Source organism: Diorhabda carinulata, chromosome 11, assembly GCF_026250575.1.
Source record: "Diorhabda carinulata isolate Delta chromosome 11, icDioCari1.1, whole genome shotgun sequence".
NCBI lineage: Eukaryota > Metazoa > Arthropoda > Insecta > Coleoptera > Chrysomelidae > Diorhabda > Diorhabda carinulata.
The window spans coordinates 13242461-13266639 of record NC_079470.1 but is presented as its reverse complement, the minus strand read 5'-3'; the positions used below and the strand labels follow the sequence as shown (position 1 = coordinate 13266639).

Genomic DNA, 24179 nt, shown 5'->3' with positions numbered 1-24179 from the left:
GTAGAGGAAAATTTTTGCCTATATCAAGGCCAAGTCTAAAATATTCCTCGCCCCACATGAATAAAGTCTCCCTCCTATTTATGAATATTTTCATTGGGGCTTTTATAAATAAAACGATACTCTAGAAAAACCAAAAAAAAGTTTATTTTGTCATAAAGAAAAAGATTTTACAATCAAAGTTCCAGTTTAGGGGATTTAAAATCTGTACATATATTTGACTGCGTAATACAAAAGGCTTTCGATACATCAGTCTCTCCTTTTTGGTACAACGTTATAATGTCCTCTTCATGTTCTTCCATAATGCCCTCGCACTAAAAATTAAAAATATTTAGTAGACAACAAGCACAAAAGAAATAAACAACTAACATAAAACTTGAGGCTTTTATTGAGATCACCATCTTGTATAATATCCACATCAGACCAATCTGGATTCATAGTACCAATGTCGGTAAGCATATTTAGTAGAGTAAGAGACCCGTTGTTCTTCCATTTAGCACGAATGTAATTATCCATTTTGTTACATACTCCTTCGATTATTTCCGAAAGGGCTAGTTCAGATTTGGTTTGTGGTACGGTTTTGTGCTCATAATTGCCTTCTGCATCGAGCCGATATCCTCCCACATCAACTTTTTTATTTGGATCTAATTTGTTAACTTCTCTGTTTATTTCATAAATACTTTTTTCACATACTAGAAAAAATATTAATAAAACGTCAAAAAAATCTTCTATCTTATTGAACAATAAAGCATTTAAAACAGATTCAATAGTCTCCTCCCATTCAATAAGTGAAAGTTATTTAATTACTTAAAGTGAACCCCCAAAATGTAAACTATGCATGACACAAATCACTGTAAAACACCTAATAATAGACTTCAAAATTTCAATAATCAAGACAACAACCTTAATAACAATATAGAATAAGCACTTGGCAAAAATTGTAATATCTAGAACCTTTTTAAATATTTAAATGACGTTAAAATCTTTATAAAAACATCCCAATTGTACATGCGACCTGCTTGCAAAATAAAAAAAAATCGATAATTTTATAAAATAAAAAGATATGGGACGTATAGCTACACAAACTGTGATGTATAGAAGAATAGATAATTTTAGTTTACACATAAAAAACATGACAGAAACAGAAATACACATAAGATAAAATTATAAATACAAATAAAACTATTTAGTAACTTATAAAAGAAATTGTAAGAATGTAATATTCATGATTATACCACGTATTATCCACGTCGAAATGGAAAATATCTGTATCAAAATTTGCTGGTGTCTAACCTAAGCATCTCAATTCCGCTGGATCAATTTCTGTATCTGTGGCAAATGATTGTGCTTTTACCGAATGGAAATAAAAAAACGATAATACTAAACACAAATATTTCATTATGAATATGAACTAACTCTTCTTGCACTACGAAGACTATTAAATAATTTGTACTTACTTGTTTGCCGTTTGACACGTACCTCACATCTAATTGGTTATTAAAAAAAATTCAGGCGTGCCAATCGATCGTATTAAATATTTTGATCCACGTTTCACTAGTATATCCTGTGATATATGCGTATATAACTAGAATTTGATCAAGTATAGTTTCCAACATATTTTATTGTAAAGTTTTATCTCAAGTTTTATGGAACTTTATGGCATACTTAAGATTACGATACGCGCCTTTTTTGAAATTTCGGTACAGTGGCGCACTCCCGTCGATCATCCACGATTCTACATTCAGATTAGTCCACTCGGTATAGGGGAGTAAGCATCGAGTTCTAATTTCTGTAAATATAATATTTTCTATATAATATTATTTTGTAGGTGAATTTAGATACCAGTAATAATTTAAATAGGTTCTTTGTTATATACTTTCATGAAAAAACTATAGAAATATTTGGTTTTTTAAAAATTTTTGTAACGTGACTTGTCCCCCCAAATAAAATGAACTGTTCCAAACAAGCTTTGAGGATTCTGAAACAGGCAGGCAAGCACTGCTAGCAGCCAGTCGCCAATCGGTCACCGTATTAAGAGGTAGAACATAATGTGTCAGAATTTTCTTTTCATGAATTTGAGTGTAAAGTTGTTCATTTATTGTGAAAACGCAATATTATTGTTAAAAAGTAGTATTGTGCCTGTGGAAAGCTGTTTTATTGAAAAATTCAACTCAGAAGTGGCTTTTTCGAGGTGAGTGACATATTTTTCATTCCTTTATCATCTAATTTACGGTTATTGGCATCCAGACGGTATTATTTCGGTTTTTTATCGAAAGTAATGAATTTTAATAGTCATTTTCCATAATTACCTCATTATAATGCTTTTGTAGAATATCTAAAATTAGTTCATATGTTTTTCAAAGTGGGAGGTGAGGTGTCTAAAATATTTTTTTTCGGATCTTTTGTTTTAAATAAACAAATTTGTTATTAATACCAAATTTAGTGAGATGTTTGTTGTCGGCGATGTCGAGAACACTTGACCTGGCAACCGCGGAAAGCGTGTTATAAAAGATTAGTAAGCAACACGATTTTTTAAATGCCAATTGGCAATTTAATTTAAATTTCGTCTATTTATATATAGCAAATCAACATATTTCGTCTACCGTTCAGATTATTAATTTAGAAATTTCCATTATGCCTTCATCATACTACTCGTTATGAAATATTCTCGTAACATTTTGTATTTGTTTACTGACAAAGGTTTGCAAGCGATTTTCGTCTTTACGAACATTTTGTTTAGAGTAACCGCTGGCAATAGCGCTTTGTGTGCGTCCGGTTCCCTACCCTTCCACTCTCCTATCGATTCGTCGTTTATCCAATGGAGAGCTCTCTTCTTGGCTCGCGGGAGCGAACTCTTTTTGCGGCGTTGTCTTTTTACGCCCATTACTCATATTAAAAACCTCGGAATAATGGTTTTTGATCGTCCCTGTAACAACGGCAACGTAGGTTTAATATTGGAGGGCAAACGATGTTGCCAAGCTATGGACATACATTCTCGTATCGCATACGTAAATTTATACTTCTACAATCATGATTGTGCGACGTATTAAATAGTCCGAAAGGATGATACTGTACTTGTGGTGCATGTTATTGCTCTTGGCGTGGTTCGATAACTGCCCGATATGGAAAATGTATCATTTGACTGGTACTTGACGAAAATGTAAGTTTAATTTGAGGACAATGCGTTACAAAACTATTTTGTTTCTTTATACGAATGACACCTGATTTAGCAGATGGATTTTCAACTAACTACGAATAGGTTCATCTAAAAATAGATTTCGGGAAAGTGTATGGGGTATCTCGCGTCCGAATATTTTATAGTAATCGTAATGTTATTCTGTAATTCTAAAACAAATGTCACACATTTTTTGATCTCCGTAATAATTTCTGAACACTTAGTCAAGGTCAAACGGGAAAGTTAACTGTTGCTAAATGAATACATAAAAAAATAATCTCGGACTTTCTTCGATTTCGCGGCGTAACTCATATTATTTCAGGTGCAACGCCTTTTAAGTTTCGTGCAGATTATCCAGAAATTGCAGATTGCAGTATTGTCAAATTGCGCAACCGGGATAATATTAGGGTTAACACAGCCAATGGTATTGGGCTTGGGTTGCGCGCGCTATTATACACTCTACACTAAACATGTTTCTTTATTTTTATTACGTAACGTAGTATATTTGGTTCGAATTCATCATACCTATCTGATTATTGCGATGTACTTTTTCGGAAATCTAATATTTTAAAATATAGTAACGTTTGTTTTTATATAAAGTGATTTATGATTTTGACAATGATAAACAATGTAAAAGGCTTATTGAACGTTGTGATTTTTGTTTGAAATTCACGATGTGGTAAAACGAGAATTAGGCGTTCAAATGATCACTAGGATACGCTACCGCTACCGGTTTTGTTTATGCCTGAAATAAATAAGTGGGCGTGTCTTTACCAATCAGCTGAACTCTAGCAGTTCAACATGGCAGATGTCGGCTTCATTTGAACGTTTTGTGTCAAGTTTTGTGCACTACACTTTAAAACTTTTGTTAAATATGATAAACGTGAGAGGTTTCTACTATTTTTGGAAATTACACGGAATTTTCCTTTTCGTGGTAAGGTATTTTCATACAACTTTTTTCCTACTTAAAAAATAACCTAAATCTATCGTTATGAAATTGATATTTATTTTTTTTTTCGTCATTAATATCTATATATTTAAATCATATTTGATCAATAATTAGATATTTCGTTCGCATCTATCAAATCCTAATATAACGCAGTTTCCATTCACTGCCATTTTTATGTTGAAATATATTTATAAAGAATTTCCCAGTCATTAAGGAACGAGTAATTTAGAAAATCTCATTTCTTGTATCCTTGGAAACTGAATTTGTTTAAACTAAACTGAAATTGAATATTTTAAAATCGAGCATTTGGGTTAGTCAAATTTGAAATGAAATATTGATCAATCATGCATCACATTATTACTAACACAATCATAGTTCCGAGTTATTCTGATTTCAAGCAATTTTTCACCCAAAAAAATAACTTTGAAATAATTAATTAATTGAAATATACTAAAACTATCCAATTCAGATACTTTCTAAGTCGATATTGAAGGAAATTGGATTTAGTTTTGATAAACATACCAGTTTGTTGAATTGAGATTGATGTGAACAAGGAAAAGCCACATTTAGTTAAACAATTACTGTTTAAAATATTTCCTGAAATCATTATGCTCTTTCTAGTTGAGTATTTACTTGTAAAGTGAAATTTGAGAGTGATTATCCTTTCTTAAGGTGGACAGATTTTGAATTGTTTGAAAAAATGGTAGAAAAAAATTGAAATATATTTATAAAGACTTATTTTGGAACCATTAGTTTATCAGTTATTAAGAATATCTCATTTATTTCGTCCTTGGAAATTAAATTACAAACAAAAGTTACAAACAAATAATTGTAATAAATTAGTTGATGAAGTACTGCATGATTTTCTTAAAATTGTATTTTTGATCCTGGGTACGCCCTTTTGTTGTTTATACAGCACTTTTTAATGGTATATTTTGTAAAAATTGTTACACCTAAATACAAAGTGTTTCAAAAATCTTGCAGAATTTTATTTAGATACTTGAAATATTTCATGAATGGACACTCGGTATGTTTATAATAAATTTGAATAAGTAAATATTTTACGAAGATGTAAATTATACAATGAGTTTTACAAAAAAAAATCTTTAGAATTTCTTGTCGTTTATTTATGTAAGATTGTTTTGAAACCTCATTTTTTGTAATAAAGTAGGCGTGTGAATCATTAAAATGAATCATGAAAAGCATATTGATTTGATAGGATACGATACATTTAGAAAGTTTTGTTATTACAAAAAAAAAAAACTTTCAAACAAATTATAAAGTAGTTATACGAGGATGGTTCTAGAAGTACCTGACTCAACAAAGAAAACACAAAAATTCTCTCCTTTTAGCTCCCATAGATGTTCAGCAGGTTCGGTATTCCTTTTCAAAGGCTAAATCTGGCGATTAGGGTGTATGAAGTAGCAATTCAAACTTTAATTAATTAAATTTGACCATTGCAATAACGGTTGTGTGAGCTGGTGCATTGTTTTGATAAAACATCACTGCCGTTTTTACTTGATTTCTTCGCTCAAACGTCGCAATAAGTTCGTATAATTCTAGCCGTTGATAGTTTTTCCTTTATCAAGATAGTCAATGAAAATTATCCCAAAAAACTGATACTATGACCTTGCCTGCAGATGGAACCTTCTTTGGAGTCGATTCTCTCTTTTCAGTTCAATGTTTTGATTTATTTTTTGTTTGGAGTATGAAGTGATAGATCCATGGTTATCAAACGGCGCAAAACGTGGCATCCCATACGACGTATCATACTTTTTAGAACGCCTACAATGTCTGCTAGCTCGCGCACTTTCGATCGACGATCTTCCAGTACCGATTTGTGGATTTTCTTCGACATTTCTGGAATCGTCACTTTATTTGGTCGAAAAACAGCGATGCTGGTCCTTGCAGGTCGTACTACCTCGTTTAAACTCTACTAACCAGAATAGAATCTAATTTCAGCTTTCAAATAAAAGTATATGTATCATACTAAACAACGTGGCGTTTTTAAAACTTGAAATATATGTTGTACAGATCGGTAACTTTCTGATACAGAGGGTATTTTTCAAGCAACTACCGCCATCTCTAGGTCAGGTCCTTCTCCGTCCTCGTCCCTAACAGTGATGCCAAATTAGCTTTAAAAAACAGTAAAAACAGTTGTCAATAACAAAAAAGTGGCCTTATTATAACCTAAAAGTTTTTTTTTTTGTTTGTCGAGTTACTGAATTAGAATTTGTCTTGTCTTGTTGCAGCCGCCCAAATGTAATTTGAAATGAAACGTTTGCGCGTGGATGAGACCGTGAAAGAAGGAAACGAACCTCCTTTGTCTGGCGGCGGTATCGGTCAGGGCGGTGCCCTCTATCGTCAATCGCTGTCCAATGTGGTAACTGCGTCTTTATATTCGGCGAACAGTCCCGCGAATACCGTGAAAGTAGTGAGCGAAGGCATGCAATCTGGACTATATCCTCCCGCTCCGCCGGTCAGCTATGGCCATTCGTTACCGTCGGCCACCGCGCCGCATTCTCTTAAACCACCGACGATGTCCATCCCAATCGGCGGACATTCCCAGTTACGCACTGCCGGCGGTTCACCTTCTGGGGCTGGACTCCAAGAATCTGCGCAACAACAATCGTCTAATACCACAAATTTCCAACGGTTGAAGGTCGAAGATGCACTTTCGTATCTGGATCTGGTCAAGTACAAATTCGGATCGAAACCGCAAGTTTACAACGATTTTTTGGACATTATGAAGGAGTTTAAGAGTCAGAGTATTGACACCCCGGGTGTTATAACTAGAGTGTCGAATCTGTTTAAAGGATTTCCCGAATTGATCGTCGGTTTCAATACTTTTCTCCCTCCGGGTTATAAGATCGAAGTGCAACGTAACGATCAGGGTTACGCGTTCCAAGTGTCCGTTAGTATGCCGAGTCCGACCGGAACTATCAACTCGGGACCGCAAGAACATCGTTCGGCTATGATTTTAAAAGGTTCAGGAACTATAAATGTGTCCGGTCAACAACCGCCTCCGGGTCCGCCGAGCTCCCAACCGCTGTCGTTTACTCAACACATCCCGCCCGTCACACCTCAACCACCACCAGCACCACAACCTCAGCAACAACCGCCGATGGTTCATCACACCCCTTCTTACGGGGGTAACGGCGCTCCACCGCTCACTTACGGTTCTCTGTCGTTGTCTGCAGCTCAAGCGGCGGTTACTCACGCCCTCCAGGGGAACACGGACACGCCGCAGAATCAACCAGTAGAATTCAATCACGCCATCAATTACGTTAACAAAATTAAGGTAAGTTGTCATAAATTTTCTTTATAACGCGTTTCAACTTGTGCTGATGTAGAGTGAGGTGTTAAAGCATAATCCGTAAGCTTGAGGTTCACTTTATTCCAGCGCTTGACTGGATTATATCGTCCACGTTGTTCCAGTCGTTAAAAAACTGCTACCTATGTACCGTCGAAAGATGTTTTGCTGAGCAGATTGGTCCGTGTCTTTGTATTTATAAAATTCCGAAGAGGTATCTGTATGAACAAACAATTTGAAGAGAACTTAATTATTAGGCCGTTCATACCATTCCAATCAACCGGATTGGATTGAACCCCCGGAACGGTACATGTCAATACAGGTTCACATCTTTCTAGTACCATTCCAGCTCTGTACTGGAATAATATGAACCGTATGTGAAAAACATTAAAAACTATTAGAATTTTTCAAAATAGCAGCCTTTACCAGGCCCCCTTAAGCATCGATTATATTCCCAGGAATAGAAAAAATATTATGGGGTCAAGAATCTCCTGGCAGATCTCTTTCCGGTTGATCTTTTACTCTTCTGATGACGCTCATGGCACAAACTTCCTCATGGTTAAGTTTTATGTTTGAGTAGTGCTTCCACTTTTTCCCTACCTTCTAGGAGCAGCTTGTGTTACTCAAAAATACCCGATCTAGCCATGGCCGCATCACCATAGGGTTCCTTAATCATGTCGTGAGTCTTTTCTATCGTTTTACCAAGTTTTCCACGAAATATAATTGCAAATTGCTGATCCACGATTCTCAGAGATGAGGGCTTTCGACTAAGGTACACAGTACAAGCTACTATTTTCAGAACAGATCTTGTATAAACGACTGGTTGTCTTTCAGTAACTTGTGCCCCTTTTCCAAAAAAAAATAACAATAGTTCAAAGTAGTGCAGTCTGAACTTTTACATTGAAAAAAAAATATTTGAACCGTTTTCACTTATTCAATTAGTGAATATAAAACCAGTAATCCTCATTGAACCAGATTCCATTTTTTTTTCTAAATATATTTCATACATTCTATACACTATAACTTTAAAAAAAGTTGTTCTGAATCACTGTTCAGTGAGGTAACTACAAAGCAATCTGTTCCTCTTACTGAGACTGTTGGGAATCATAGTTCATAGTGGCTTTGTGGACGGCCAAGATAATTATTATTTGCTTATGACATTCAGGAACACCTTATTGAATAAAAAAATAGAAGGCATGCTTACAGCTTATTGATTCGTCCCCTAAATCATCATCAGATATTTGTTTCTAGATTTCTCAGAATTAACCTGTACAGGGGATGTTTTGGAATCCCTATTACTTGCTTAGGGCATTTAGGAACATTTTATTTGATAAAAAAATAGAAGGTATACTACAAGCTTTTTTATTCTTTCCCTGAATCATCCTCAGACATGTATTTATTAAAAAGATAGATCTCACAGAATCAACCTGTACAGGGGTCGTTTCAGAATAATTATTATCTGCTTATGACTTTCAGAAATATCTTATTGAATAAAAAAATCAATCGATATCATCTAATAGATTTCATTGAAATTCAAAAATGATTTTACAAAGAAGGAATGTAATTTTTAGGTTATGGCTGCTATTTTCACCTCTATTATGTGCCTTGAATCCAAATTAATGATCAGTTCAATAATTTAGTATAGAATTTTCTTAATTTAATAATTTTTAAGAGTCAATGTTCCTTACCCACTTTTCTAGATAATATGCTACTTTTAAAAAAATTCTCCAGATTTTTTTAATCCGTTTTCCTACCAAAACTTGAAACTTATTAATTTATTAGTGTACTTAAGTGTCATTATAATTTATTGATACAATTCACGAACACTATCACTTGCAAGTGTGAAACAATTAATGATTTACTCATTTTAAATCGTTACACGTTAGGTTAGATAAAGTAGTCATTGGGTTAACCAAACACATGCTGAAATGCTTTACATTTATTTTTATTTTTAATTCAGAATTTATTATGTTTATGCAGTTACAGGTTTTTAAATAGTTACCCATTGAACTCATTTTGGCACAGAAAAAAAATTGAATCACTAAAATTTGTTTATTATGTTAATAAACAATTCAACCAAATTATGAATCATACTCATTTCATAATCGCAGAGAAGTAGTAGTAGTAGTAATTTGTATTTTTGAAATTTTAAATTAATCATTATATGTAGTATTGAAGGCATTATTGAAATATCTAAAAATGTCTCTTTTAGAACCGCTTCCAAGGACAACCAGAGAAGTATAAGAAATTTTTGGAAATCTTGCACACTTATCAAAAGGAACAGCGCACATTGAAGGAGTCATCGAGCATATCTAGCGGCATAAAACATCTAACCGAGCAAGAAGTTTACAGTCAAGTAGCAAAACTTTTTGAAAATCAAAGTGATCTGTTGACAGAATTCGGGCAGTTTTTACCAGATGCCACCAGTCATACCAACCAGGTTAGAGCATTTAGTTAAAACTAATTTTCTTATACCTAATTACTAATGTTGATTGTAATTTACAGGTGCCAGTTTCGGAACACTCAAACTCCGTCAAAAAACTTCCAGTGAAACCGTATAACCGTGATCATATGCTGGAAAGACATGGCGTTCAACATAAACCCAGTCATATCGCTGGGGGGCCAGTTAAAAGATCCCCGCCATATTCCAGTTATCAACATCGAGATCAACCGCCTCCTAAAAAACACAAGATTTCTTCCACTTGCCGAGATGTTAGTCTCAGCGAAGCTGGGAAGTATGGAACACTCAATGATTATGCTTTTTTTGATAAGGTGAGTTATCAGTGCATAATATTATACATAATGTTTATGTTTTTAAATCGTCTTGATTTCAAGTCTCTTGAATGCATTGATTCATAATTATAATATAATTAATGTTGGGGAAATTAAAAATAGTACAAAATAGGTGCAGCATTAACATAAATATAAAATTGACATTTTTTTATCTGAAAATTATATTTCAGTGACATTAATTGCACTATTAAAAATAATTATTTTTTCTTATATTGCCGAAAAAATTAAACAGTAAAATAAATTTTATCTACCGGATTTTCCTTTACAATCCCCCTATCGATAATGATACAAACGAACTACAGATCCATAATTTATTATATATTTAATCTGATCTTTTCTTCTTCTTTCCAATTCTCACTTATTATTTTCTTTAATATTATGAATCTTTCATTTTCATGAAGATAATTGTATTAAAATAGCATAATTTTATTAAATCGTATCAAACATAATGAAAAGTTTGTTTTTGTTTGTAGCGTATGTCATTATCGTTATTATATCCTCCAGTAAACATATTCTATAAATATAAATGTTTAAATATATTTATTCTATCTTGAACGTGGCTTAAGTATTTTGGAGATAGGGAGTGAAAGTTTTCATTATATTTAATCGACCGTAGAAATGTTTATAAAATTTCAGAGCTGCAGTCATACTTTTAGTTTTCATTGTTTTTTTTTTAAGTTTTATCAAATTGTAAACAAATTATACTATCAAATAGATTTTTTTGAAATTTGGGCCAACTACTGCTCATTTTAATATGTATCAGACGTAATTTAATGTTTTCCAAACTCCCATCAGATCAGTTTGGTTTTTCTAGTGCTTTTCTTTTATAACATTATCCCTATTATGCATTTGAACTACTGCTCATTTTAATATGTGACCGATGTAATTTAATGTTTTTCAAACTCTCCACAGATCAGTTTGGTTTTTCTAGTGCTTTCTTTTTATAAAATTGAACCTAATTGTGTTGATGCATTTGAACTACTGCTCATATATATGGCTAGGGGGACAAAAGCGGTCAGAAGGGGATAGATTAATTTTTCTAGCGTTTTCCTTTCATAACATTGGCCTTATTTATGTTTAGTGAATCATTAGAACTACTGCTCAGATTATATGGAATGAGAAACGAAAAAATTTAATTACCTGATCTTTAGGACCTTATATATGGAAAAATGCTTATAATAGGTGTCAGAAGGGGATGTATAAGTGTTTTGATTTTCTGTAAGATCAGCAATCGAGTAAATTTCTTTTTTGAGTGCTTTCCTTTTATAATATTGGGTTATTAGAACTACTGCTCGGATTATGTGACTAGAAACACGAAAAAAATTAATTATATTACCTTGGGAGTCTTATATATGAAAAAATGTTATCTATAAGTGTATTCATAGGTGTTGGAAGGGGATGTAATATTATTATGTTCTCCTATAATTCTGCCATCAAATAAATTCCTTTTTGTGTAAATTTTTCATCTAAAACGTTGGTCTTATTTATGTTTCAAATATCTGAAGACTGTATAATAATCATCGGTTTTTATTTGAATTCATGTTCAGTAGACTGTAAAACGAATGCAGATGGTATTCGAAACTTAACATTGTATTTCGATTAGATTTGCTACATTAATACAAAATTTATTTAATTACTTATATTATGTTAACAATTTCACCAATTAACATTAATTTTTAAAACATTTGAAACTTAATTACCTTAATAATAGTGAAAAATGATAATCGGTGTTCCTAAAACATTTTGAGTGTTTGTTATGTACATATTTTTGGTATTTATGAATTTTTTAAAGACTCAAAAGTGTCATCTTTGGAAACTGTGAAAATTGTGGCTTTTATTCAGCCTTTCATCTCATCATAAAGGTCATTATTTATATTTTATTGAATCTTGGTAGGACTTGTGTAAACTCGATTGCTTTTTCTGATGTTGTTCGTTTCAAAATTTTGAGTTTATTTATGTTTAGTGGTGCATTTGAACTACTGCTCATTACTATAGATGTAGAATGAACTTTTCATAATTCATTTTTTTTTATAATATTATCCGTGAATTAGCCGTTTGGAACAATATGAAAGATATACAGTATTAGTCAAAAGTGTGGTTTTTTCTCACCCCTTGATCCCATCATAATGGTCATTATTTGTATTTTTTGACATCTTTGTAGGAGTTTCAGCAGCGGAAACCCCAATTGTTATTCAATGATCTAGATTTATTATATCAAATTTGTATTAGGAGGTATTTTTTATGGTTTAGAACTTTTTTTTGCATAAAATGCCCCATGAAAGAACCTCCCCAAGTCTATATAGGTCTCATGATGAGTTTTACATAATTAATTTTTTATTTATATTGATTCTAGGCAATAGTGTTTAAAGTAAAATTTTATTTTAGTTGTTTCATTTGTTTTATTCATGCACATTGAACTATTACAATTTTTTCTTAAATTTCTGAAATATTAACATTTTTTTAGTATGATTTACTTTAAAAATTAAATCCTATTTAATCAAAAACTTTTTACTTTTAAAACATTGGCACTATTTATGATAGTGTGTACATTTGAACTACTACATATTATGTAGCCAGAAAGGTGGCAATAATCTTAAAAGTACATAGTACATTTGAACTACCGCTCATATTATGTAGCTAGAAAGGTGAAAAAATCTTGAAAAAACGTGTAATTGCATTGATCACATTGTGTCGAAAGGGGATGTGTGTCTGCGATCAAATACATTGCTTTTTTGTTATTCTAAAACGTTTGTCCTATTTATGATTGTTAGTACATTTGATCTACCGCTCATATTATGTATCCCCGCCATTTTATGTCTGTAAGTCTCGTGAATTTATCGATAATAATGAATTTCTGTCCCTTTTACACACCCTATCCTGCAGTAACAAACACTACACTTACTTGTAGTACATTTGGGTGTATGTTTGAAGTTGAAAATTATCTAACAACCACTTGTTTTTGTAATGACACATTAGTAATATCTCCGTTATTTTTCCATTCAGTTATTTTGGTTAGAAAATACTAATTTTATCGCACTAAATAAACATTTTTTTATACGAAAATCGACATCATTTATGACGAATTAGTCTGGTGTACGTCGTAACTTTCAACTGTTGTTCCACGTTTATCGTTTACCGGTTGAGCTGGCACTGTATGTCCTTGACTGATGCTAAATGCGCACACAAAATTGGACATCGGGAGAAAACAGATGAAATTATTTTAATCGGATATTAAAACGTACGTATACAGGTGTACGCGAATAGTAACAGAGTTAAGTCGTTAAATAAAATCGAGAAATTGATTCGATATACTTTTTGTTAGGTTTATTTTTTATTCGATTCCGTTTTTTGCACCATCATCATCACAAACTTTGTTATGATTTTGCTATCAGTACACAGTTAACATTGTTTTCATAAAACCGAGTCGTAAAATAATGGTTTTAAAACGAAGTACGTAGATTGGGGAAACATCATATGTACCTGTAAAGTGACGTTGATAAAACGAGACAATTTGGTATAGACGAAATAGGAATTAAAAAAAAATGTTTTATCAATATTTAGTAGAATGTGCGGATGAAATACACGAGGTCGCCGAACTTTATTTTTTTTTATTATTATTAAAATTATCATGCTTCACACAAATATTTAAATATAAAAAAAATTGTTACAAGGTAAACATTGCCGTTCAAAAAATAATTTTATACAAACATCTTTGAAGAATATTGTACAAGAAAGCACGACAGTTGATTATTTTCAAAATAAAATAATATCAAAACAATTTTTTTTTTGATAAATCATTTGATATACATTAAAAATGATTATTCAAAGGGGGTGGGATTCACCATTTTTTCACTCAAAAAGAGAGAGATACTTTTGTAAAAACAGTATAACGTTAAAATGTCACAAATGCTTGTGGCTAATTCTTGGCATAAAACGCTATATATTTGTGGCTAATCATCAGACGTTCCATTTTACTCGTAATTGGTTATAAAATGCTACAAATGCTTGTGGCTAATTACCAGACGTTCCATTTTACTCATAATTGGGTATAAAATGCTACAAATGCTTGTGGCTAACCATTAGACGTTCCATTTTACACATAATTGGGTATAAAATGCTTCAAAATCTTGTGGCTAATCACCAGACGTTCCGTTTTACTCATAAATAGGTATAAAATGCTACAAATGCTTGTGGCTAATCACCAGACGTTCCATTTTACTCATAATTGGGTATCGAATGCTACAAATGCTTGTGGCTAACCATTAGACGTTCCATTTTACTCATAACTGGTTATAAAATGCTTCAAATGCTTGTTGCTAAACATCATACATTATGTTTTTATTATGATTGGATATAAAATGCTACAAATGCTTGTGGCTAATCATTTGATTTTCAATTTTGCTCATAACTGGTTATGAAATGCTTGTGGCTAATCTTCAGACGTTCCATATTTCTTATAACTGGGTATAAAATGCTTGTGGCTAATCATCAGACGTTCCTTTTTGTAGTTATTGGGTATAAAATGCCTCAAATTATTTTGGCTAGTGTTATAGATCAAAAACATGGACAAGATCCAACTGAATGGTTATCAGACGTTCCATTGTTGTGGTCAATGGACACTAAACACTCCAAAGGCTTGTGGGTATAACCCAACATTCTTTTTTTGTAGTGGTTGAGTATAAAATGCCAAAAATGCTTGTGGATAATCACCAGACGTTCCGTTTTACTCATAATTGGGTATAAAATGCTACAAATGCTTGTGGCTAATCACCAGACGTTCCATTTTACTCATAATTAGGTATAAAATGCTACAAATGCTTGTGGCTAATCACCAGACGTTCCATTTTACTCATAATTAGGTATAAAATGCTACAAATGCTTGTGGCTAATCACCAGACGTTCCATTTTACCCATAAATGGGTATAAAATGCTACAAATGCTTGTGGCTAATCACCAGACGTTCCATTTTACTCATAATTGGGTATAAAATGCTACAAATGCTTGTGGCTAATCACCAGACGTTCCATTTTACCCATAAATAGGTATAAAATGCTACAAATGCTTGTGGCTAATCACCAGACGTTCCATTTTACTCATAATTAGGTATAAAATGCTACAAATGCTTGTGGCTAATCACCAGACGTTCCATTTTACTCATAATTAGGTATAAAATGCTACAAATGCTTGTGGCTAATCACCAGACGTTCCATTTTACCCATAAATGGGTATAAAATGCTACAAATGCTTGTGGATAATCACCAGACGTTCCATTTTACTCATAATTGGGTATAAAATGCTACAAATGCTTGTGGCTAATCACCAGACGTTCCATTTTACCCATAAATAGGTATAAAATGCTACAAATGCTTGTGGATAATCACCAGACGTTCCATTTTACTCATAATTGGGTATAAAATGCTACAAATGCTTGTGGCTAATCACCAGACGTTCCATTTTACCCATAAATAGGTATAAAATGCTACAAATGCTTGTGGCTAATCACCGGACGTTCCATTTTACCCATAAATGGGTATGAAATGCTACAAATCCTTGTGGCTAATCATCGGAAGTTCTTATTGAGGGTAATTGGGTGTACGTCTGGATATTTTATGTCCAGTTCTACAATTGTGACAATTCACTGCAACTTTTAGACCAAATGAACATTCGTCTTTTGTTTATCCAACAATGGTAATTATATTTTTATCTAAATAGACTAGTAAAGGTTTTTAAGTATGAAAATTGAAAGGTGAATGTGTACAAACAGAATATGTCGACTCCTTTTTTGATTTTCTTTTGTTATTGTTATAGGTACGAAAGGCGGTTCGATCCCAGGAAGTGTACAACAACTTCCTCCGCTGCCTGACGCTCTTCAATCAAGAAATAGTCTCGAAATCGGAACTCATACAAATCGTCACTCCGTTTCTCGGTAAATTTCCCGAGTTACTTCGCTGGTTTCGCGAATTTATGGGTCAGAACGAAACCGAAGCGGTACCGTTCAACGTCGCTCGTAACGAGAGACCGCAAGGTGATCACGCATTAGAAATCGATCTGGCAACAGCGAAAAGATTGGGCGCCAGTTACTGCATCATTCCGAAAGCGCAAGAAGGACTCAAATGTTCAGGAAGGACTCAACTGTGTAAAGAAGTATTGAACGATCAGTGGGTGTCGTTTCCTACGTGGTCAGAAGATAGTACGTTCGTTAGGTGCGTTCAATTTAATGATAATATTTATATATTTGAGATTAATTTTGTTTTTTTTTTGGTACAGTTCGCGTAAAACTCAATATGAAGAATACATGTATCGTTGTGAAGACGAACGTTTCGAACTGGACGTCGTGATCGAAGTAAACGCCTCTACTATTAGGGTTTTGGAAGGTGTCAATAAAAAATTGAGCCGAATGAATCCAGACGACGTTGCCAAGTATAAACTTGATGATTGTCTAGGCGGAAATTCACCTACATTGCATCAAAGAGCTATCAAAAGGTAAATTCCTTCTATCTCACAAATATGTATAAAGATATTGTTGCAAATGACATTTCGGAAACAATAATTTCATTTTATATAAAGATATTGGTGCAAATGACATTTTATGACCAATAAATTCATTTCATAGAACTATATTGGTGCAAATGACATTTTATATACGTTTAATGTTATTGATGATTATGAAAACGCCGTTTGCACCAAAAGTTTAATTTATTTGATTAATGTTGAACAAAATTTAAATTCAAATTCGATGTTGTAGGATTTACGGTGATAAAGCACAAGATATAATCGACGGCTTAAAAAGGAATCCAGCGGTAGCCGTACCTGTAGTATTAAGAAGGCTCAAAGCTAAAGAAGAAGAGTGGAGAGAAGCCCAAAAAGGTTTCAATAAAATTTGGAGGGAACAGAACGAAAAGTACTACCTTAAGAGTTTAGATCATCAAGGAATAAATTTCAAACAAACGGATGTGAAGGCGTTACGTTCGAAAAGTTTGTTTAACGAGATCGAGACAATTTTCGACGAGGTAAGTTGAGAAATTCTTATTTTTATCAATTGCGATGAACGATTTTTTAAATTTTTTTACAGAGGCATGAACAAAACGAAGAAGGGGCCGAACCTATCGTCGGTCCGCATTTGGTAATACAATATAAAGACCGTACTATTTTAGACGATGCAGCTAATCTCCTTATTCATCACGTCAAAAGACAAACCGGTATCCAAAAAGGAGAAAAAAGAAGAATCAAACATTTATTAAGGCAGTTTGTACCCGATTTGTTCTTTCATCCAAGGCAACAACTTAGTGACGATGAAAGAGAAGATGATGGTGAGTAAATTCGTCTATACTGAACTGTTTCTACTGTCACAACTACAATCTTTGAGCCGGTAGGCTCTAAAAAACAGAAAGTGTACTGATAGCTCTGAAATGGACAAATAGGGACAAGAATATATGAACCAAAAATGAAGCTCGGCGTCCAAAAAGTCTCAGCACCTTCTGTTTTCCTACCAGAAACATATGACATCGTAAAAGCAGTGGAGCAGCTTTCCAAGCACTTGATTCTCGTGAAATTGAGTCAAAGTGATTATCAACTCTTTGGGAGCATTTGATAGGAGATAACTCCTTTCATATGATCCTCAAGAAGCCCTCACGTGACTTAAGTTAAGTCATGATCATAAAAAGGTTGGAAACAAGAAGAAATCGAAGATATGGAGTATGACTCCGAGTCTGGAATAAGAGATTTCTTTGTAATTCAACCAATTGGTCCCCTAAGACCCTTTCATCAGAAAAAATGAGCTAACGAGAGTTATTGATATCCTCATTGGACACCACTTGGTTTATGACCACTTCAGACAGCTCTTGTCGTTTCTGCAAGTAACCAAGGGGCACAGCGAAACAATTCTTCTGTGAGTGCGAGACTGTTCATTGACAATGGCTTCTTAAAACTAAAAGAGGTCGGGCACGTAGCCTACAGCACATGGTGAACAGTCTGTAGTACAGAATAGAATCAGTAGGTTAAAGGTTAGCGCCTCAGCTCATCTAATATAGTGGCAGTAAGACGGTTTGAATCCCATAAATTTCAACTTTTCATGTTATGTATCTAATGGTCGATTAATTTCTCCCTTAAAACAGATGATAAGGACGATTGTGATGATAGCCCAAGTAGTTCGCCGAAATCTGATAAGGAAGTGAAGAAAGAAGGACCGAGTCCTGGTAAATCTCCCGGTAGGGGAGATATTAGTCCCAATTCCGTAAAAATGGAAACTGATACTAAGGACGAAGAACAAAAAGCGCTTTTACACGTGCAAACCAGCGATCCTGTAAGTGTTAGTACTATTCCGAGGATTGCCAAATTCAGATTTATAACTAATAACCCGTTTTTTATGTTACAGGATGAAGCTTACACTCTTTTTATGGCGAATAATAACTGGTACGTCTTCCTCCGTTTACACGCCATTTTATGTGAACGTCTGGCGAAAATTTATGAAAGGGCCGTAGCAATGGCCGCCGAAGAGGCAAAAGCCCGTTCGAATCGCAAGGAAAGTACGGCGATAGCACTCCGATTAAAACCGAAACCTCATATCGAAATCGAAGATTACTATCCCGCTTTTCTTGATATGGTGAAGAATCTCCTCGATGGTAATATGGAGGCCAATACTTACGAAGATACGTTACGAGAAATGTTCGGTATACATGCTTACGTCGCATTTACGTTGGACAAAGTCGTGTCGTATGCGGTGCGGCAGTTACAACATTGCGTTACCGAACGGACGGCCACGTCTTGTCAGGATCTGTTTTTGAAGGAACAGAAAAAGGGAGCTGCCGGAGGATCCTGCGCCACGGCATACAAAAGGGTATGTTTGGATTTCTATAGTAGTTCGAATGAATATTTTAAAGATTTACCGGTTTGTTTACTCTATTAGGTTCACCAAGAATTAGCTTACCAGCGGGCGGCGGAAAAGATTGTCCAAGATGAGAATTGTTTCAAGGTTTTTATCTACAAGGAGGATTGTCGTATGACGATCGAATTACTCGACGCTGAAAATGAAGATGGTAAAAAAGTAGACGATGGGAAGAAATGGAATGCGTATAAAGAGCGTTATGTTGACATTACTTTGGACTCGAAACCTAGATCGCCGGTATATTTGGACAGGAATTTGAGGTTATATCAAAGGAGGGTTAGTATTCTCATTATAAAATTTATAACGTTTCGATTTATTTGTTTTTATTTTTTTATAAATTAGGTAGCGAACAATGTGTGTAAGAACAAACGACAAATCAGAAATCATCAGTCCAACAGGGAGGAAGAATCCAGTGAGGAAAATAAAAAGATGGATACCGAGAATTTCAATATTCTAGACGCCATTGAGAGGAAATTGAACGAAAGAACTGTACCGGAGAGAGATCAGACGGAGCATCCCGGTTATGAGGTCAACGATGAAACCGAATGCAAATTTAATGTCCAAGATTCCAAAATTATGTTTACTGTCAGAAAAGATAGTTATTTGTACAATATTAGTGCCTTCCACAAAGCGAGAAAGGTGAGTAGTTTGATCAAAATTTTCTCTAAGACAAAAATCTTCAATAGGATTAACTAAATGGGAAAGTTCAGTATATGATAAACGGTTTTTCCTTTGCATAGATTGTCCTTTTTCTTCTACTCTTGAGAGTAGTTAAGTTGCTCTTAAAATAACGTGCATTTGAACTACTATAGATAATTAAGAAATAACTTAAGGATTTTGTGTGTACGAGATGCAATTCTATCAAAAGCTATGTATTTTCCATTCAAATTCAATTAGTTTAGGGGACACACTGTGCTGCAACCCTATGGTTTATTGTACTATCAACATCTTCCAGTTCCAGAGTTTTAAAGAATTCTAGCATCTGTGTTAGTCCCAAAGAATTTGAGGTGTCTCTCACAAGTTTCTTATCCAAACCACCCCATGCAATAGTGAGTGTACTAGGTGAATTGGAGTTTGTTTCAAGTAGATTATGTTTTTTCTCCTAAAAAATTCTTATCCAAACTACCCCACATAATAGTGAGTAATTTTAGAACTAGGGGGAATGGAGTTTGTTTCAAGGAGGTTAGATTTTCTTTCCTGCAAGTTTCTTATCTAAACCATCCCTTGTAATTGTGAGTTATCCAAGAACTGGATGGACTGGAGTTACTTCCCCTTCCCACAAAATCAACATTTGCCAGTTTCTGCTAGACCTGATCTCATTAATTGAGATGTCAGTGTCAGAAATGTGTTGTACCAAAGTTTTGAAGGAAATTGTTGGGGTGCTCTACCCGGTAGAAGAGTGATTCTTCTTCGGTTTTTTCCTTCTTCTCAAACTGTTTCTTATGTGAGCATTTTCCTACACAGCAGAAAGCATTTGCGTTTTATATTAGACTATTTGATACCTGTATGCTTAGAAATCCATATGCAAGTTTTCTTTGTTATTTCTGGTCATATTTAAGTCGATGGCATGGAAACTAAGTGCTTTGATTTGCTGTCTGATTTTCAAGAGTGAATTGATGTCACATGTATGATTTTTTTCTATCTAGGTATCTTTCAATAGTGATGATGAATATTTGGTATTCGAGAACTCCAATTTCAGCCCCTATGGTGGTGTATTTTGTTCTACACACTTATTCCAGCTGTACAACAGGTGTAGTCGGTACAAAAGATTCAGTGATGTGCATTTGAACTACCCTGAAAATTTATTTTCATTTTGTATTTGTATAAACGTCAAATTGATCAATAATTTTGAATTTCAGTCTCATCCGCATGTAACGAAGAAAAAAGCGGGTCGTTTTCGGCAGTGGTTAAAACATTGGACCAGTGAGCACGTTAGTGACATTCAAGTGAAGCAGTGCACGGACTGGTTAATGGGTAGGTGCGAGGGCGTAGTGCCCAACAGGACGCGTGTATTAAATGATAACGATATAAATAGGACTCCTTATGTGCCCTACAACAGATACCGTGTTGAACGTTTGGCGTCATCCAACGATGCTTCTTCCAACGTTTGAAAATCAAAAAAAAAATTTAAAAAGTATCGACCGTTTCCTGGAATGTCCTAACTTTATGGTATAAAGTGGAATTATTAAAAAAAAAACGTTCAATTTGAAAAAAAATTGTACGAAAATGGAATTTTTGAAATTAATTAATTCCACGAAGCGGTCCAGAATATTTTTTGCAATTTCGTGTTAATTTTTTTTTATATATATATTTAATTGTTGTTTGTTAGAAGACATTTGAACCGGTTCCTTATGCAGGTGTAAAATTTTATGTGGTGCTGTGGCGGGGCTACCAATTTTCTTTTTCAGGTTTAATTTTTTCATTGTCTCGTCACTTGGATCTCATAGTGAGTGTTCAAAGCAACTCGTACATCGAATTGTAAACGTCAATCGAATTTTATCATCATTAAATGATATCTAACTACTGTAAAAGTTGAATTTGCATTTGCATATTTTGGTTACAACAGTCCTATGAAATTTTTGAGGTATTTTATGTACTTACACAAACAAATTTGAAGGACTAGTTTTCCTACGTTTCATGGATATTTTTTAAAGTTATTTCCTCTTTTGACAATTTTAACAGAGTCAAAAGACAGTCCCTAATTCTTAAACTGTAACTATTTTGAAAGATTCTTTGACTTGCATTTGAACTACTTTTTAATGTTTATCATATTTGCATTTCGTTTCGGTTACAACAGGAATTGAAACAAATTGGAAGGATAAAGGACTAGTAACCACATTGGATTGGAATCCTCAAAAAATTTGACTTAAAACTATTTTATATTCACACTAAGTTCTATCTGTCTAAAAATTATATATTCTATAAATATTTTCCCTATATGACAAATTGAAATACGTATATTTTACTCTGTATATTCGAACTTTCGACTAAATTTTAGCAAAAAATTGATCCTTTCATCAAATAAGTACAAAAATTAAATTTATATAACTATGAGTGAGCTTTGACCACTTACTTTCGGTAAAATCAAGAAACATTTGTGTGAACCAACCCTATTATTTTATATGAATTTCAAAGTATTTTATTAATTTATTGATTTTTTTTTGTGAAAAGGCCCTCGCAGTGATACAATTTTTATATATTTATGTACCTATTAAGTATGAAAACTCTTTGTAATTGTTTGTTCAAATTTTGATCATTGAATTGAATCGATAATACAAAGTTTTTTTGTCTTTTGATTATAATATGCAATTCAACATCGACCGATTAAAATATATATTTAATTGAATAAATGAACATAAAAATTGAAATTTCGTTTCTTTTATCGCGTTTCCATGAGATAGAAACTTGATAACCCAGAATTATGGTCCAAACGACATACTTTTTGCTGTTTGTCGAAAAGTACTATTAAACCATTTGGACCATAACTCTTTTAAAAGTATATACCTTCCATATCCGATACATTAATCAAGTATATAATGATATATACTTGAAAAAATTCTTCCAAAGATCCATATCAAGTTAGCTCATTGACCTTTAAGCATTCTTACTGTTCTATAGATTTTTTTTCGCTATATAGAAGCTGTCTGCTTTGAAATTTCCCTGTTAAACCCAAATTTTCATAATATGTTTATTTACTCGAAGCAGAATGTTGGTCGATGTTGATTTGTAGCCCGACTTGCAGCTGAGAGTGCAATACTGTTTTGTGTGTTTAATTTTTGAAGAAAAAAAAATACAAACATGAGAATTGAAAACTAGTATTTGAAATATGTTCTAAATATATCATTTGCTGTTTGGTAAGATAAAATTTCAACAGTGGCATGTCATTTAGTTATCGGAAACGAAGAAAAAAACAAATTATTAATTTGCAATATTGCCAAATTATGCATATATCCCTGATTATCGAATTTTATATATACATATTTTGAACAAATTTCAATCTGGTAACTTTTTTTTTCAGAAATTTTTAGCAGTAAAAAAGTATAGTTAGATATTGGAAACACTTTGAAAGTACACCTCCGTTTCTAAATTTTTTGAAAAAATACTGTGCTAACCCCAAATTTACTGTGCCCATTTTTTTTAACCGATATGACTTTTGTCTTTGTATTCTTTGAACGATTTAATTATTTGTTTTGAATTGTAAGTTAAATCGTATGCAGCAACCGACAAGTCTTCTTTGGTGGGTGTTTTAAATGATAATCTTCATTGCTGTAAACAACTTTGAAAGTTTCATCACTGTAATGTATCTTCGGGCTAACACAAAAGCGTTAGAGTCACACTTCAAGTGTCTAAGAGACACTTGGAATCGCTTAACTATGACATTGGTTCCCATTAGGAGCGGTCTGGGTACAATAAAATCAAGTAATCCCAGACGATACGTTAATGGAGGGTAAAACAAGGGAGATTTTGTATCAGTTAACTAGATGACATCTGACATTGTAGTGTTGGTTTGTTGTTGCCAATTTATTTCCATTATTTCAAGTCCCATTTCGAACTCTTTTTCTATAACAAATGCGGTAATATTTCTAAAAATAATTACTACCACTAACTGAAAGGGGGAGCAAATATGTCACTGATAAATTCAGTAATTATTGTAAAATGAAATGCATTAATTGAATCAAAACTTTTGATTGAATTTTATTAAAATATTTCTCATTTTATTTGTAAAGAATACTGGTGTCAAAATTGGGAAAAAATTTTCTTAACAAAACATTTTATTGTACTTTTCATTAATACTTTTTCAATTATTTTTTTTTTCTATATAACTAATTCTTGTGAACCAATATCGATTAAAAAAAATATGGCATTAAGTACAATATGTATATAAATTGATTTATGTCACAAAATTCGTATTTTCTTGAAGTGTTTCCATTATAATCAATTTTTTTTACCAATATAATATTTGAGCCGATTTTTTCGTCACTTCTGACAAGCTTCATCTTCGAATGAAAAGCTCTATTTTTAATTGTAACGTTATGTTGACATATTTCGTGAAGCGAATTTTTGTATA

General features: G+C 33.3%; 2 protein-coding genes across 7 annotated transcripts; one reads left to right on the top strand and one right to left on the bottom strand.

Moving 5' to 3' along the window:
- Window positions 1–122: 122 nt before the first annotated feature.
- LOC130899383 (protein seele) lies at window positions 123–1452 on the bottom strand. The gene is made up of 3 exons (XM_057809296.1): window positions 1291–1452; window positions 367–689; window positions 123–311 (listed from the first exon to the last, which is right to left on the bottom strand). Exons 1-3 carry the CDS (start codon window positions 1394–1396, stop codon window positions 174–176), a joined length of 567 nt encoding a protein of 188 aa, XP_057665279.1. The 5' UTR covers window positions 1397–1452; the 3' UTR covers window positions 123–173.
- A 469-nt stretch (window positions 1453–1921) lies between these two features.
- LOC130899217 (paired amphipathic helix protein Sin3b) lies at window positions 1922–23026 on the top strand. Of its 6 annotated transcripts, none has more exons than XM_057808971.1 (13): window positions 1922–2188; window positions 6374–7422; window positions 9647–9874; window positions 9940–10206; window positions 16036–16430; window positions 16495–16710; window positions 16973–17237; window positions 17300–17537; window positions 18342–18535; window positions 18602–19063; window positions 19133–19387; window positions 19454–19750; window positions 20971–23026. In XM_057808971.1, the coding sequence occupies exons 2-13, from the start codon at window positions 6394–6396 to the stop codon at window positions 21220–21222; spliced, it is 4098 nt and encodes a 1365-aa protein (XP_057664954.1). In that variant the 5' UTR covers window positions 1922–2188; window positions 6374–6393; the 3' UTR covers window positions 21223–23026. The 6 variants fall into 6 exon arrangements, with proteins under 6 accessions (XP_057664954.1, XP_057664957.1, XP_057664955.1 ...); XM_057808974.1 differs by having other exon boundaries at window positions 1925–2188; window positions 18342–18529; XM_057808972.1 differs by lacking the exon at window positions 1922–2188 and adding an exon at window positions 3006–3157.
- The last annotated feature ends 1153 nt before the right edge of the window (window positions 23027–24179 follow it).

What these genes read in the sequence shown, in the direction of transcription:
- LOC130899383 (XM_057809296.1), bottom strand. Translation starts at nt 1,396, where the DNA reads ATGAAATATTTGTGTTTAGTATTATCGTTTTTTTATTTCCATTCGGTA. An exon ending in AGCGGAATTGAGATGCTTAG is followed by an intron (nt 690 to 1,290) that starts GTTAGACACCAG and finishes TATTTTTTCTAG; the next exon opens with TATGTGAAAAAAGTATTTAT. An exon ending in ATAAAAGCCTCAAGTTTTAT is followed by an intron (nt 312 to 366) that starts GTTAGTTGTTTA and finishes TTTAATTTTTAG; the next exon opens with TGCGAGGGCATTATGGAAGA.
- LOC130899217 (XM_057808971.1), top strand. Translation starts at nt 6,394, where the DNA reads ATGAAACGTTTGCGCGTGGATGAGACCGTGAAAGAAGGAAACGAACCT. An exon ending in TCGAGACAATTTTCGACGAG is followed by an intron (nt 17,238 to 17,299) that starts GTAAGTTGAGAA and finishes ATTTTTTTACAG; the next exon opens with AGGCATGAACAAAACGAAGA. An exon ending in TGAGGTTATATCAAAGGAGG is followed by an intron (nt 19,388 to 19,453) that starts GTTAGTATTCTC and finishes TTTATAAATTAG; the next exon opens with GTAGCGAACAATGTGTGTAA.